Consider the following 17047-nt stretch of genomic DNA (forward strand, 5'->3'; position numbering starts at 1 on the left):
GCATAATGCTCTCCAGGTCAGGTGACCAAGTGTTAATGAACAGGAAACTAAGATTTGACTGAAGAAAAATATAACATCTTTGGGCAAATTCTAGAACAATGATGTTCTGCTGATGGTGAAATCTCTTTGAACCTGTTCATGCCACAGATTGTACACCTCAGCCTTCTCCTGTTGGAAAACACAATGGGGCCATTCAGCATACAGCTAGACTGGCTGAACTGGACCCCTTGCATAATCTTCACAGCCATACACAGTGGAATCATTAACTATGATACGGGGCTGTAGTATGGCTGACTTATTTAATACAGATTTCATGAGCATTAAGTATATGCCAGGATTTGGCACAAACGCGATTTAGGATGTTTAGCAGACTGCCTATCTCATTTAGTTAAAAATGGCCGCCATTATTAGTATTACTACAGTTGTGCGTTGATGTTTGCCTGTGTCGCAGAGCTGGTGTGAGAGCAGGTGATATTCATTACATTGTCACTATCCAGGGTCCATGCGGGGCCATAACTTCCTCTACCAGAGTTCAACTTGAGCACTCCCAGGCATCACTGCGCGGCGTGGTCGCTCCTCCCCTCTGGGCCACCAGAGGGCGCGCGGGCACTTCCACACGCCGCCGCTGCATCTGCGCCTGCGCACTAACTGCCGCCCGCCTGCGCTCCCCTCCTAACGGTTCCCGCCCCGCCTTGCCTCGCCCCGCCTCTCCTCGCGCCAGAACGCTCCTCCTCGGTTGCCCTAGGCTGCCGTTTGTTGACTTCCTAGAACGCCGAGGCTTCAGATGCCCAGAGTGTCGCCATGGAAGCCCGAGGGGCTTCCACGGCCCCAGTCGCGGCTGGGGTACTACCTTAGGCCCAACCGAACCGCCCCCGCCATTTTCCCGGCCCAGACGCGGATTCCTCGGAGCGCCCTCAGCATGGGGGAACCTGAGGAGGTAGTGCCCGGTGAGTCGCGCCCGTCGTAGTGGCAGCGGGCCCAGAGGGAGGGTCCACGGGAGGCTGGCGGCTTGGCCCCGCCTCCGGGCCGGCCCCTTCTGGGAACGGTCTCTGGCCGCGGTCGCCTGACTGGAGCCTGAGCTGTAGGCGCCCCCCGCCCTCCCTCCCAACGACTGAGGAGCGCTGAAAGGCCGGGGGGGCGGGCCCGGGCCCTGAGGGGGAAAAACGCATAAAGGGGGGAGCGTTTTATTCTTTTTAAAGAAGCTCTCTGTGAGTTTCTCGAAGTTAAGGACAACTTTTAACCTCCCTGTAAACTGCCCAAAGTACCTCCTCAGAGGTCCCCAGGATCCAGTTATGTATTGAGGACCTCAGAGAGTAGGCATGAGGGGCACAAGGTAAAATAGGCTGAGAAAACGGCTTCGAGAAAGGGGGGGAGGTGAGTAGGGAGTCCTTACTTAGCGAGTGGTGATTTTCTTTTAAGACTTTTCCCCCTGAGCCTTAAAATACATTTGACATTGTGACGGCATACATACGTTAGCACATACGTAGAGTATAGACATTTCATGAGGAAGAGTACTTGAACCACTTTAAAAATGCTCATCGTGACCCATGAAACTGATATTGTAACCCACTAATCATTCAGGACCAACAGTTTCAACAAAAATACTGGATTCGAGCAGAATCATGCATTCACTATAATAAGTATTGTGTTTTCTGCCATGCTCTTGGCTTTAATAGATCCCTGCCCTCTTGGGGTTCACAGTTTAGTGGGGGATACAAGAAAAGAAACAAAATGGCAGTAGATGGCCAGGGCGCTAGAACAGATATCAGGGAGCTTTTCCTGGGAGCCACAGCAGGAAAAAAACAGTTAAAATTATTCATTCTAGGGAAACCCCAGAGCCTATTCTAGAACCTTCTACCACTTCTCAATGATCAGAAATGAGATGCCTCGTAATTGTTCTCATAAGGTTTTCCATGTGTCTAGTCTCTTTTGCATTAATATTGATTATAAATACTTATGTTCACTATGTTTTCCATTCTGGTACCCATTGGTTTATGCGTGATCATCCTTGAGATTTCCTCCACAGCTGGATCTGGCCTCCTGTTTGGGGTGTGCATGTGTATTTAAATGGTTATTAGTAGCCAGTAGGGGTTTTTGTTCTCAGAAATGGTACTGGATCAAACATCCTGCATCCTGGTGATACTAATGAGGAAACTCAATATTGTCTTGTTTCTGTGTGTGGGCAAAAGCCCTCAGTCAAGGGCTACACCATTAGGTGTTAACCAGAGTGAGTAGGTCTACCTGGTGACAGCAGGGGTATTTGTAATTGAGGACTACCCTCCTTGTGATAGTATATGTCTTACTTTATACCACTAAATGTATATACATACTTAATTTAGTAGATTTCATAAATAAAATTAGAATGAAGTCTGACAAAGTAACACTGAATGAAGGTGGAGGAAGGAGGGTGTAAACAGTGCTATCACAGAGGCAAAGTTATCATGAGACAAGGAATCTGAATAAATTACTGAAAAAAACTTTAGTAACATCCAACTAGAAAAAGTTGTAAAATAGAAACTGTCATATATTTGCAGATTCGGGTGCTGTGTTTACATTTGGAAAAACAAAATTTGCTGAAAATACTCCCAGCAAATTCTGGTTCAAAAATGATATACCTACATATCTTGCATGTGGAGATGAACATACTGCGGTTATTACCGGTTAGTATTAAAATCCTAAATATTATAGATGCTCTGTGTTTTAAATATATTGCAAATAATATAGAAAGTGTTGTTTTTCCTTTGCCAGATAATTCTTGACAAGTTGATTCATCAATTGAGTCTTTTAAATTTAAGTTCCCTTAATATGTTGAAATATGATTTTCAATACAACTTTCTTACAGTAAATCTATTTTAATATATCTATATTAAAAAACTGTTACCATATAATCTTAGAAACTCTTTTACACCCAACAGAATCTGCCTATATGTATATGCACAAGGTAACCTGTTTCAACATGGAAAACAATGACACCTTTTAAGTGTAGCATTTTTATTTGTGATGACTTCATCTCACATTTATGTTTAAAATGCTTCAATTTATTATTTCTTCTTTCCTTTCCACCAGGAAATAAAAAACTTTACATGTTTGGCAGTAACAACTGGGGCCAGTTAGGATTAGGATCAAAGTCAACGGTTTGCAAACCAACATGTGTCAAAGGTTTGGGGTCTTTTTTTTCTTTATCACTTTAAAAACTTAACAAACCAAAATACTTTTATATTGATTGTGTAGTTCTTTAATATCCTATTATAAATAATAAAGTCTTTAGTTCTTTATTTTCTGATATTTACTTGAGCATTATAGACATTTAATTTCATTTTTATGATATGTTAGGCTCTAAAAATCATATTGATTTTAAATCCAGATGCCACAAAGAAAGTGATGATTCTACTATATTGCACTTGAATATCCTCCCCCCCCATTTGTAAATGTACTTAAATATTACTATTCTGTATATATAGAGAACAAAAAATATAATGTTAGAATTTGGGGCTCTGTTTCATTTGTTAGATTTGAGGACATCATGGTTTTATGTAGTTTCTGATTTTATACAATACACTTTACCCTTCTGCATTTGGTGAGCAGATGTACTAAACAAAATATCAAGATTAGGCATTGATTAGTACTAATATTCTTCTAAGAACAGGACAAAATATTTTAAATCAGAACTGTCCCAGAAAATAGGGGGCTTATAATATCTTTACAGAGTTTTTCGCTGTTATGTACAAAGCTTCTGTTTAGGTATAACCTGTGAACATCAACTAAACTTGAATGACAATGAAGATTCCTTGGGATGTGACAAGAGTAGCATTCTTTATCTTCCTAGCCAAATTTTTAATTTTAGCCCAAAATTTCAGTGTAATTTATGATATCCATGCCATTTATAGGTGGTGTTATGGGATTTTCAAAGTATACTAAATTGGTCATAAATATTTATTGGGCACAGTCTGCTAAACCCTTGAATGTATTCACAATGCCTATGACTCTTACTCTCAAATGTCTAATAGACAAGCTAACAGGAAATCCTTGACACCAGGGATTCTGTTTTAGTGATCTTTGCAGCCACTATGCTAAGCACTTAAGATATGTTCTATAAAGGTTTTTTGAATGTGCAAATGAACAAATGAAGAACTTTAACAAAGGTTTATGCCTATGAATATTGGACTTAGTGTTTCTTTGAGGAAGGTGGAAGGTGAGATTGATGGTGATGATAGATTACGTAAAAGATCACGTTGATATAAAGGCAGCATAATAGAATGCAGTGGATCTCAGCACATATTACTTACCTGTGGAGTGTTTAAATTATATATAGAAGCCTAGGCCTTACCTCAGACATACTAACTCAGAGTCTCATGGGGTGGAGCTAAGCTATTTGTATTTTTCTCAGAGCTCCTCTGGTTATTTTGATGCATGACTAGTTCTGAAAACTTTTGTTTTAGTAATTAAGAACATTGACCTTGCATTTAGACAGGCCTAGATTTCAGTCTCTGTTCTACTACTTATTTACCATTTGATCTGTATTATTTACCATTTTCATAATCATTACATATTTTAATTGTCATATTTTTAGCTTTAAAACCTGAAAAGGTGAAACATGTTGCCTGTGGACGGAACCACACCCTAGTTTCAACAGGTATGGTATTCAATCTGTATAACTTCCTGCCCAGTTTGAGGACTGAGATCTCGTTCCAGTACATTTGTGAGTTTCTAAAATTAATAGAAGTGATATCTTAGCAACAACAGTAAGATTAAGATTTTTTAAAATGTAAGTAGTTAGTATACTTGTTAGCCTTTTGAAAATATGCAGGTAAGTGGTAAATGACCGAAGAAAAAGATTGTTTCCTTGGACTACGTCAAGAGGCAACAACTCCTTAACCATGTGCACACCTCATGGGCTGGTTGTTCCTGTTCTTGCTCTTCCTTCTTCTTTCCTGAGGGTGAGTGGGAACCATCCCTTACCTCACATCAACCCCTATTGATGCGAGTCAGCACAATTTCAATCAAAATCCAAACAGGCTCTGTGTGTGTGTGTGTGTGTGTGTGTGTGTGTGTGTGTGTGTGTGTGTGTGTGTGTGTAGAAGTTGACAAGGTGATTCTTTTTTTGTTGTTGTTCTTTTTTTTCTTTTTCTTCTTGTTTTTTTCTTTTGTTTTGAGTCTTAAGTTTATATGAAAAAGCAAAGGACCTGGAATAGCCAAAACAATTTTGAAAAGAATAAAACTGGAGGACTAGTACTACCTGATTTCAAGACTTACTGCAAAGCTACAGTAATCAAGAGAGTGTGCTATTGGCCAAAAGACAGACAAAGATTAACAGAATAGAATTCAGAAATAGGTGCACATGTATATGCCTAATTAATGTTTGACAAAGGTGCCAAGGCAGTTCAATGAAGAAAATGTAGTCTTTTCAACAAATGCTGCTGGAACAATTAGACATTCAGACTCTGGCCCTCCAGTCCTTCTTACCTCCTTTCCCCTCCATGCAGCTGTCTTTAGGATATTTTCACTACCTTGGCTTCTCCTCACCTCTCTGCCCTATTGTGACTTTTCCCTTGCTGAAATGTTTTTTCTCTTCCTCAGATTCTTTAAAGATGCAGTATTAGTCTTCTTTCATGCAACTTTTGGTGACTATTCAACTTTTTACTCATGTGGTTCTCTGAACTATGCTAAGCATTTCACGAACTCTGGTTTACTCCATATGTATAAATTGTGTGGTCCAATTCCATGTGGCCTTGTAATATGTTCCATTTGAAAGCTAGTCTTGTTTCATTTTTTAAAAAATATCTTATTTTTAATTTTTACCGATTCAAACTGATTTTGCCCTATTTCCCCTATTTAGCGAGGCTTTAACTTCATGTGCATTTTTATGATGGATATCACTAACTTTTAATATGTTTCAAAAATATTTATTACTTCAGAGCTTACTGGCAATGTTTATTATTTAGGCATGATATACTTCTTGTTTAAATAATAAAGTCATTTACAAATATTTATAGTACTTATAATGAGCCAAATGCTGTTCTAAGAATTTTACAATTGTTAACTGATTTAAACTTTATAACAGCTCTATAAAGTAGGCACTATTATTATTCCTGTTTTACAGATGAGGAAAAGGAGACTCGGATAGGTTAAGTACAGCTTGCCCAAGGTCTCACAGCTGATAAGATGCAAACCAGAATTTGTACCCAGGAAATATGGTTCTGGAGTCCTTTCTTCTAAACATAATGCTATATACTGCCTTTCTAGTTAGCTTAAAAATTAAAAGAATTATACAACATAGATTTTTCATGTTTCTAATTATATTCCTCTTGGGTTTACATCATTTTACTTATTTGTTACCTATTATATCTTAGCTTTAATGGGTATGGAAGTTAAAATTAATGAACCATATATTTCTTACATAGTTTGATTTAGATTATAAACTAATTTGGAAATTACTTTCCTTTTTCCTGCTCTAAATTAATAAAGTGCTGCATGAATAAGAAAATACATTCCACACATTCTATGCATTTTAGATGCTACTGGGACTCTGGAATGATTTCTAAGATCTCACAAAAATGTATATAGCCTTGCTTATTTTGCTTCATTTTTGACAAATGTAGTTGTACACCAAATTATAGGATAAATATCAACTTTAGTTTTCTTCACTGTTAATAGAAGAAATATCTGGTATACACCAGCCTGTCTCATAAAGATGATGACTGTAGTATACAGTGTTTTCTTTTCTGTGTGCAGAAGGAGGCAAAGTATATGCAGTTGGAGGAAATAATGAAGGCCAGCTAGGACTTGGTGACACTGAAGATAGAAACACTTTTCATCTAATTGAATTTTTTACATCCCAGCATCATTTTAAGCAGTTGTCTGCTGGATCTAACACTTCAGCTGCACTAACTGGTAAGACTTTTTTCCATTTCAAGCTGGGGCACATCACTTTCCTTTAGACCAGGATATACCAACCAACTTAGTAAATTGAAGACAGCATTGCCATTTAATTTTCTTTCATTGATGATGTGTTTTCAGAAGGCATTTAAAATAGAACTTTAAACCATGACATATGTTATAATCGTATGCTTATTTAGAGTTAGATGTCAACATACATTTTGAAGGTAATCTGTATGTATAAAAGCCTAAGCAATCATTACAATTGGACAACCAGAATGACTGGAACAACCAGTTGACCAGTCACTGTGATGCACACTGACCACCAGGGGGAAGATGCTCAATGCAGGACCTGTCCCCTGGTGTTCAGTGCACTCTCACAGCCAACTTCCCACTACCAGCCAACTTTCCGCGGTCCCTTCCCTCAGCTGGTCCCTCCCCCAGCCGGCCAGCCCTGATCCGCCCTGATTGGGGCCGGCCAGCCAACCTCCCACAGTCCTTCCCCCTGACCAGCCAGCCAACCTCCCAGTCCCTCTCCTGGAAGGATACTTTAAGTGTTGAGCGTCTGCCCCCTGGTGGTCAGTGTGTGTCATAGTGACCGGTTGTTCTGCTGTTCGGTCGATTTACATATTAGCCTTTTATTATATAGGATAGAAGCATTTTATGCTAGAAATTGAACTGTTAAGTAGCTAACTGGTATAAAATTCTTAGGAGTACTTTTAAGATACATAATTTTTCTAAATTAAAAAATAAATGGGCTGTTGGAAATATAATACAGTAACTTCATAGACCTGCCACTTTTTAAAATCCCTTTTCCTCCTGTGTTTTCTTTATAGAGGATGGAAAACTTTTTATGTGGGGAGAAAATTCTGAAGGGCAGATTGGCTTAAATAATCTATGTAATGTGTATTTTCCTCATGAAGTGACCATTGGGAAACCTATTGCCTGGATCTCTTGTGGATATTACCATTCAGCTTTTGTAACAAGTAAGACAGAACATTTTGGATTCATCATATCATCTCCCATTTTAAGTTATTAGTTAATAATAAAGTGATATAGCATCCTACAGTTCCATAGAAATAATGCCATAGTAGTCCATGTAATGGAATAATTTTGGTCTGTTTTAAAATAGTATTTATTTCAGTAATGAGAGTTTATAATTTTAAACTCTCTCTGACTTATTAACTTTTTAATGAATATTAGGTGTATTAGAAAAACAAAATGTATATGTTAGAAACCCTTCTAAGTTTTGGATCTCAAACTTCTTGGAATCATTTGGCATAAAAAACTTTACCTGTAGGCCACTTTCCTTTGAATCTACTTGCCTCTGTACTTTGATGTATTCTACTCTTGTCCTGATAATTTGCTTTTGTTGTTTCAATAAGTAAGGCATAGACTTTCATTGTGGGAACAGGATAAAGACTAGATGGAAAAAGAAAAGAAGTCAGTATGGGATATTATTTCCTTTGGTGGGACTTTTCTCAGCATCCTCAATTTCTCCCTTTCCTTGGCTCAATGGCAAACTGTTCCTACCTTACTTAAAATATTTGAAATATTGGACTCTATTATAGTCTTCATCTACACTATGATTTTGGTTTTCCATCTTATTGATGGTTTTTCTAATAGTAAAACACCTAGAGGAAATAATTTTGTGGCCCCTCTGAGACATCTCTCTAGATTTTTGCTTTATACATTTACTCCTTGTTCCATGCACCTCAGATTTAGTTTTAGAAAGTGCCAACTGACGCATTTCAGTGCTCCTCAGAATTACCAGTGAATTGGTAGTAGCTTGGTACCAAGAGATGACAAAATCCAACTTGGTTGGTATTGTTCACCACTAGATCAGTTTGTGTCTTGAACAAACTTATAATCAACAAATATTGTCAGATGGGCGAGTAAGTGAATGAATGACCAATTGATTGTGTTTCTTGGGGAAATACTACCTACCAACTTATTATTAACTCTAGGGTCCTAGGTTTGGTATAGTCTGTGCTCACTTTGTTCATAAAACAAAACAAAAAAGGGGAAAAACACAAATAGAAAAACAAGCAAAAGCATTGTCTTATGGGTTTTAATAAAACTGCCAGAATCACTTTTATGACTAAACTCTGCTGTAGCCAGTAGGGGAAGAGGTGGAGTTGTTAATCTTAATCAACATGTGTTAAATTGAACTTTTTGCTTTGTTTAATTGTTTTAATGCCTTTTTAGAAAATGCTTTATTGAGATATAGTTCACATGCCATACATTTCACCCATGTTAAGGTATGAGGAGCAGGAGGAATTTATAGACAGAGGTGGAAAGAGACTCTTCTGGACTTAGTAACTTGTTTCATATGAGAGGCAAAAGGCATGGGAAAAGAGTAAGGTCATGTAGGCACATCCTGCAAGCAACTGGCCACAGAATTTAAAACTCAGGTCCCTCAACAGTGAAACCAGGTGTACTTCATCAATGTTGATGTTAGTGCAAAGCAACCCTAAGAAGCTAAGCTGGCATAAATCATTGCTTCAGGTGTACATAACAAAATTATCAATCACTGACATAAAGAACACTTCATATTCCCAGGGGTTTGGTCAGTGATCCATCATGGTTCTCTTGGAGACATGCAATTAATAAGCAACAAGACCTGCTGTTACCTCTTTCCTCACACCAGTGCTGATATATTCTGTGTCATTCTTTAGATTACATTATATATTTACAAAGATTTAAAATCCTATTTTATAGAACTCAGTTCATAGAAATGAACAAAAGAAATTCCTACTTTCAAGAAATTCATAGTCATATTATAGTGTGGTAAGTGTAATAACAGAAGCAAGTCAACAGTGTTGGTATTGCCAAGGCAGTGGTTAAATGTCAGGGGTTCCTTGATAGTCTTTCTGGAGAAATTACCATCTAACAGTAAAATCTGTTACCTTAAGACTCTATATTTACTCATATATAAATGAGTTTTCTGAAACATTTCATAAAAAGCAATTATTCATTTACTCAACAACTATTCGTTAAATGCTCAGTATACTGGACACTGCTAGGTTTTTGGAATACCTTAATGAGCAAAACAAAATCTATGTCCTTATGGGGGCTTAATGTCTAGTCATTCTGCTTTATTGAAAAGAAGGGGGGAAAGGAGGAAGTAGAAGTCGGCTGGCTGCGGTAGCTTAATGGTTGAGCATCGACCTATGGACCAGAAGGTCACAGTTTGATTTCCGGTCAGGGCCATTCCCATGGTGTGCAGGAGGCAGCCAATCGATGATTCTCTCTCATCATTGATGTTTCTGTCTTTCTCTCCCTCTCCCTTCCTCTCTGAAATAAATAAAAAGAAAGGAAGCTTTGTTGTTAAATAGCTAAAATAATTTTCTAGTTTTTTCTTAGTAGTGATGGTTGTTAATTCTTCCTGAACATATTGGACTAGAATAATCAAAGGGAAAATAAAATCTGGCTTCATTTCCCTACCATACAGTAAAAATATCTTAAGAAAGTTCAAATTTATTAAGTTGCCATTTTCTTTTTCTTTTTTCTTTTTTTACTGCACATGAGAACATGTACTAAAAAGACCAGTATCTTGTCCATATTTATGCTGTCATTGATCACTGTTCTTTTCCTTTAATAGTGGAGGGAGAACTGTATACATTTGGAGAACCTGAGTATGGAAAGTTAGGTCTTCCCAAACAGCTACTGATGAATCACAAAGTGCCCCAGCTGGTGCCTGGAATTCCTGAGAAGGTGATCCAAGTAGCTTGTGGTGGAGGGCACACAGTGGTTCTCACAGGTATGTGTGGACCCTGCTGCTCTGTTTCTTGCTTTCTGTGGTAGCTAATGAAAAAAATTATATTCCTTTTTTTTTTATTGTGGTAAGAACACTTATCATTTGATTTACCCTTTTAAATAATTTTCAATTGTATGATACGTATCATCCATAACTTACCTTGCATAGCTGAAACTTTTGTACATTGATTAGCAGCTCTCTTCTCCCCCCTCCCAGCTCCTGGCAAACCACCAGTCTAGTCTCTTGCTGCTAAGAGTTGGCCTATTTTAGATAGCTCATATAAATTGATCTTGAATCTTTTTTGGTTAAGAGCCTCACCTTTTATTCCTGTAGTTAATATATGTTTCTGGCCAATGGAAGAATTTCTTAAGTAGAAAAAAATTAATCTTGTTGAATTATTTTTGCTAACATAATTGCTATTTTCATGATCTTAACACATTTATTGGAAATAAATGGCATTGTTTTTAGCTCATTTTATGGGCAAACTTTTCCATATATATATGGAAATACATATTTTTTCCATATATATGCATATATATATATTCCATATTTATCTAAAATTGACATTTTTTCTGAAATATTTTCTTTTGGAGAAGCTCCCTTTTCATGCTATTTTCTACAGTCATTGATAATTCTTTTCTTTGTGACATTCACCACATATAACTTGGTGATTTCTTTGTAATTTTTATTTTCCATTATAGTTATTCATTAAAAAGTATTAAGATTTTCAATTCAGGTAATCAAGAAAGTTAGAACCATAATAGTAATGTCACTTTTGGCTTCTGAATTTTGTATTTGGCATGACATGTCATTTCTTATTATTCTAGATAATACATTAAGATATACATACTCCTTAATAATATTCTTGCTAAATTGGTGTTCCTAAATTTGTATAGCATTATCTTTATTTTAGACTAGGGGCCCAGTGCACGAATTTGTGCACTTTGAAAGGAACTCTGGGCTGCGAGGCTGCAGTGGGCACAGGGGCGGCTCTTGGCCCATCCTCCGCGCCCCCGCGTGGCCCCTCCCGTTGCGGCCCCTGGTCCCCTGTAGGCCAGCAGTCCTACTTCCGCCACCACCGCCCCCATGCTCTGACAGTGCTGGCCCTGCTCACACCCATTGACAGTGTGGAGCGATTGGGGCTGGTGCTGGGTGCCGGCAGCTGGTGCGAGCAGTGGCTCCAGTGCTGGCTGCGGGTGTGAGAGACAGCTTCCAGCCCCAATTGCCCGTCAGGAGCAGGGGGAGGTGGAAAAGCCCTGAGGGGCTATCAGGGCCGGCGGCTCCAGTGCCAGCAGCAGGTGCGAGTGAGGCCAGCACCAGCAGCAGGTGTGAGTGCCCTGCGGGACTGCGGTGCACGGGAGCAAAGAATTTTTAGTAATCACCAGAGGCTCACCCTATTGATAGCAACCAGTGCCTGCCTTGGTCTGACGCCCCCACTCACCTGCTCCACCATCCTGCTGCGGCCAATGCCCTCCATGTTCTGCGCTCTGCCACCTGCTGCCAACACCCACCATGTTACACGCACGCCCCCTGGTGGTTAGTGCACATTATAGCGACCAGTTCGGTTGTTCCACTGTTCAGTCTATTTGCATATTAGGGTTATATATATATATATAGATGAGTAGTATAGAGGTAATATAGTTATATAGTAAATTATGATTTTTTTGATTAGAAAAAATAAAGTTTCAGAAATCACCATTAATCTTCAGTAACCCAAAGTTAGAAGTATTCTAGGCAAATTTTGATTATTATCCAATTCTCAGATGTTATGCAAGTTGATTAACCAATATTTTATCTTTAGATTTTACTCTTACATAACTTTTCCTTAACTTGTTCTAGTCCTTGTCATGCTTATTAAGCTATGGTTTACCAGAATTATAATTTCCCTATGGGATCTTTTTCCAAGTTAGAAATAATTTTTTTCAAGGCTTCCACTCTAAATTTGGAAATAATTTTGAAGTTTAAGATTGTTTTGAATTTTTGCCAACAATATGAATTTTCAAAAATATTTATTTTAGGATTTAAACTTTGAAATTAATCTTTATACATTATCTGAAAATTCATTCTGTAGGCAGAAATGCAATTTATTCTTTATGTTATGTATTTTATGTAGTTTATACAAAAATTACAGAAAGAATTTAATAGGTGATTGAAAGTTCTAACGGACACTATCCTATATAATAAAGGCCTAATATGCTAAGTGTCCAGTCGTCCAGTCATCTGTTCAATCTATCAAAGAGTAATATGCTAATGATATGCTAAGGATGCTCAACCGCTCTCTATGACATGCACTGACCACCAGGGGGCAGACAGTCGACTGGTAGGTTAGCTTGCTGCTGGGGTCTGGCTGATTGGAACTGAGAGATGGTCCGGACATGTCCTGGAGCCCTCCCGTGGTCCCTCCCTGGCTGGCCAACCTCCCGCATCCCTCCCCGGCCCCAGTCGTGCACTGGTGGGGTTCCTTGGCCTGGCCTGCACCCTCTCGCAATTTGAGACCCCTCAGGGAATGTCAGAGAGCTGGTTTCAGCCCAATCCCGCAGGGCAGGCCAAGGGTCCCCACTGGTGCACGAATTCGTGCACTGGGCTTCTAATATAATAATAATATCATTCAACCATGCATTATAAAATATTTTCATGTAAAATGAGCACCAAGATCATCTGTGGTACTTTTCATTATACTTAAAATTAAAAATGCACGTAAGTGTGACATTATAATATTACTAGAGGCCCGATGTATGAAATTTGTGCAAGCGTAGGCCTTCCTTCCCCTGACTGCCAGCACTGGCTTCCCTCTGGCACCTGGGACCCGGGCTTCCCTCCAGCCACTGGCAGGCACCCAGAACCCAGGCTTCCCTCGCAGCCCCGGCTTTGTCCGGAAGGTCATCTGGAATGATGTTCGGTCTAATTAGCATATTATGCTTTTATTATTATAGATAGACATTTAGCTTCCTGTGGACTTTGTTTTGTAGTTAAAAGCTATCTTGCTAGAATTGATTGTTTTCTGCAGACTTTTGCATACTTTGCAATCTCACAGACCAATAAAGCTTTTGTATTTTATGTTTTTTGTTTTATAAAAATGAAGATGAATATAGGGTGCCAGCTTTTGATTTTCATTAACTAAATATGGACATTGCAAAAAAATACAATGTTTTCACAATTATAAAATAAGGGGGATTTTCAGAAAAAAATTAAAAGCTCTTAATTTTATAATAAAAAACACACCCTTAAATTGTATAAATTTATCTGTATGGTAAATTCACTACTTTGCCTATTTTTCACATTTCTCCATGGACCTGTGAGAGGTTTATTATGAGCTAGCCCTAATGATAAACCTGTATTCTGGAGCACAGTGTGGACAGAAAGATTAAATATTTAGTCCTAATGAAGAAATGGACTTGGAAGAGAGAATAGAATTGACCATTAGTTTTACTAAGTATTAGATCAATACCTAGGAGTTACAGAATACTTTGCAAGACCTTTAAGGAAAGAATAACTAACCTTCTGTTCTAAACTATTCCCTTCACTAAAGGAAAGGGCCTGGATTAGATGATTCTATAAGGGCCTTCCCCAGCTTTCTTTTTCTTTATGTCTATATCTCTGCTCTTAAAATCTAGTTAGATATCATTCATTAAAATACTTCAAGGATAATTTAAATTAGTTTATTGTTTATGGATTTATTTAAACATAATATTTAAATGTGACTATGACAGATTAGAAAATACCACTACTGGTTGTAGTGATGGTATGATTAGTTTCTCCTTAAAATCAGGGAAACAATGGACTGCTATTGAGAAAGTGTCAGATTGGAACTTGGACACACTAAGTGAGGCAGAGTGTTAGATGTGATCTTGTATGTCAGTTACCAAAAGACAAGAAAGGCCTGGTTATAAGATGGGGTCCTCAATGAAATATAGATCCCAAGAAAAATAAGAACTTCTCCAGATTATGTTTGGACAAACTTAAGATCTCTACAGGGCAACAAGTTACTAGTCATGAAATCAAAATGAATTCTGTGAAATTAGAGTAGTATTGATCTGAAGCTAACTAATGACATCTGTTTTTCTAATATTGCATTATTTATTAACATTCAATTACATTGTTAGATTTTACAAAGGTGATATCACCAAAAATTATATTAGTTGTTATATGTAATGTTCTTAGATGAAAGAGTTTGGTTTTTTTTTACAGTTGTGTACCTTGACATTTTTCTTTTTCCTTCATCATTGAGAAATGTATACTTAGGTATTCTTATATGGGCATTCTTTCAGAGGTACTTAACCTTCTTTGTGAAAGGTTGAATATCACAGTTTTACTAGATATAATGGTGACAGTGTCTGCTTCCCTGAAATCCTTTTCTTGTATTTGCCCCTTCCCTTTCAGAGAAAGCTGTGTACACCTTTGGTCTGGGACAATTTGGTCAACTGGGTCTTGGCACTTTTGTCTTTGAAACTGCGGAACCCAAAATCATTAAATCTGTTAAGGACCACAAAATAACTTATATTGCCTGTGGAGAAAATCACACAGCTTTGATAACAGGTACAGATCAGATTTCTGGTATATATTTATAGAACTGGGTATATTTTATTATAAAATAAATACTATATGGAGTTAATGTATAATTTAAACAAAGGATAACTGAGAAAATTGAATTCCTTGTTTAATATGCCAGAATATAAAGTTGTAAACTTTTTAAATTTTAATTCAATTTAATGTCTATATAAATGATTCAAAGATTAAGAACCTCAGAATATGTCAGCAGTGTCAGAGATAAGACCATAGTATTATACTTTGGCAGAAATCTGGAATCATTTTGAAATTGTATGAATTTGAAGGTTCTTAATTCAACTTGGACCAGAGGGAAAAGTCTTACGAGAAAAAACTTATTTTGTGTGTATCCACATGTCCATTATTGTTGTTGTTATTATTATTATTATCATCATCTTAATTTTTATTAAATTTATTGGGGTGAAATTGGTTAATAAAATAATATGGGTTTCAAGTGTACAATTCTATATTTCCCAGCTCTGTTCACCAGGAAAGAAAAAGAACTTATTTTAAAATATTCTCCCTATTCAATCTGACAGAGCTATATTTAGACTGAGTAAATTCCTTATTTTTAATCTTTATTGTTGAGCATATTACAGATGCCCCACCCTTTTTCCCTCATTGTAACCCTCCACCAGGTTCCTGTCCCCTCCCCAGTCCTTCACCACACTATTGTTTGTGACCTTAGGCAATGCATATCTATATATATAAAGGCCTAAGCAACAGTTATGACCTAACAACCGGAACGACCGGTTGACCAGTCACTATGATGCACACTTACCACCAGGGGGCAGATGCTCAATGCAGGAGCTGCTCCCCGGTAGTCAGTGTGCTTTCACAGCCAACCTCCCACGGCCTCTCCCCTTCCCGCCCAGCTGGCCTCCCACGGCCCCTCTCCCTACCCAGTTGGCCCCCCGCCATGGGCCCTGATCGGGGAGGGGGGGGGCTGGCCAGACAACCTCCCATGGCCCCTCCCCCTGCCCAGCTGCTTCCCCCACATCAGCCTCGATCAGGGGTCCGGCCAGCCAACCTCCCGGGGTCCCTCTCCCTGGCCAGCTGCCCCCCCAATAGGCTTCAATCGCTGGCCAGGCCAAGGGACCCCACCCATGCACGATTTCGTACACCAGGCCTCTAGTCTATACAAATAAAGGGTAATATGCTAATTAGACCAGATAGACAAGACGTCCTTCTGGACAAAGCCACGGTGGCGGGGGCCAAGGCAAAGGCAGTTAAGAGCGATCAGGCAGTCAGGGGAGAGTGGTTAGGGGCGATCAGGCTGGCAGGGGAGAGCAGTTAGGGATGATCAGGCCAGCAGGGGAGACCAGTTAGGGGCGATCAGGCAGGAGGCAGAGTGGTTAGGAGTGATCAGGCAGACAGGCAGAGTGGTTAGGGGCAATCAGGCAGGCAGGCAGAGGCAGTTAGGGGCAATCAGGCAGGCAGGCAGGTGAGCGGTTAGGAGCTGGCGGTCCCAGATTGGAGAGAGTGCAGGGCGGGCTGAGCCTCCCTCTCCCGTGTATGAATTTCATGCACGGGGCCTCTAGCATGTATATAAGTTCTTTGGTTAATCTCTTCCCGCTCCCCTCCCCACTTCTCTCCAAGATTCATCAGTCTGTTCCATGCTTCCATGCCTCTGGATCTATTTAGTTTGTCCATTTATTTTGTTCATTAAATTCCACATAGAAATGAGATCATTTGGCATTTCTCTTTCTCTGCCTGGCTTATTTTGCTTAACATAATGCTCTCTAGGTCCCTCCATGTTCTTTCAAAGGATAAAAGTTTCTTCTTTTTTTACTGCTGCATAGTATTCCATGATGTAAATGTACCACAGCTTTTTTATCCACTCATCTACTGATGGGCACTTGGGCT

At 38.9% G+C, this 17047-nt stretch overlaps 1 protein-coding gene across 2 annotated transcripts in view; it reads left to right on the plus strand.

Annotated features, from left to right (window-relative positions):
• The first annotated feature begins 704 nt into the window (after nt 1–704).
• Nucleotides 705–17047, plus strand: part of RPGR (retinitis pigmentosa GTPase regulator) — a 56781-nt gene continuing 40438 nt past the window's right edge. The window contains exons 1-8 of one of the 2 annotated variants that reach the window (XM_080652681.1): nt 705–947; nt 2535–2660; nt 3067–3159; nt 4571–4633; nt 6733–6891; nt 7713–7862; nt 10481–10639; nt 15017–15172. In XM_080652681.1, the coding sequence (XP_080508807.1) occupies nt 785–947; nt 2535–2660; nt 3067–3159; nt 4571–4633; nt 6733–6891; nt 7713–7862; nt 10481–10639; nt 15017–15172 (1069 nt within the window). In that variant the 5' untranslated portion in view covers nt 705–784. Of the gene's footprint in view, nt 948–2534; nt 2661–3066; nt 3160–4570; nt 4634–6732; nt 6892–7712; nt 7863–10480; nt 10640–15016; nt 15173–17047 lie in introns of those variants that run through there. The other variant, XM_080652682.1, reaches the window with a different exon arrangement.

This window comes from Plecotus auritus (genome assembly GCF_963455305.1).
Source record: "Plecotus auritus genome assembly, chromosome: X".
Classification (NCBI taxonomy): domain Eukaryota; kingdom Metazoa; phylum Chordata; class Mammalia; order Chiroptera; family Vespertilionidae; genus Plecotus; species Plecotus auritus.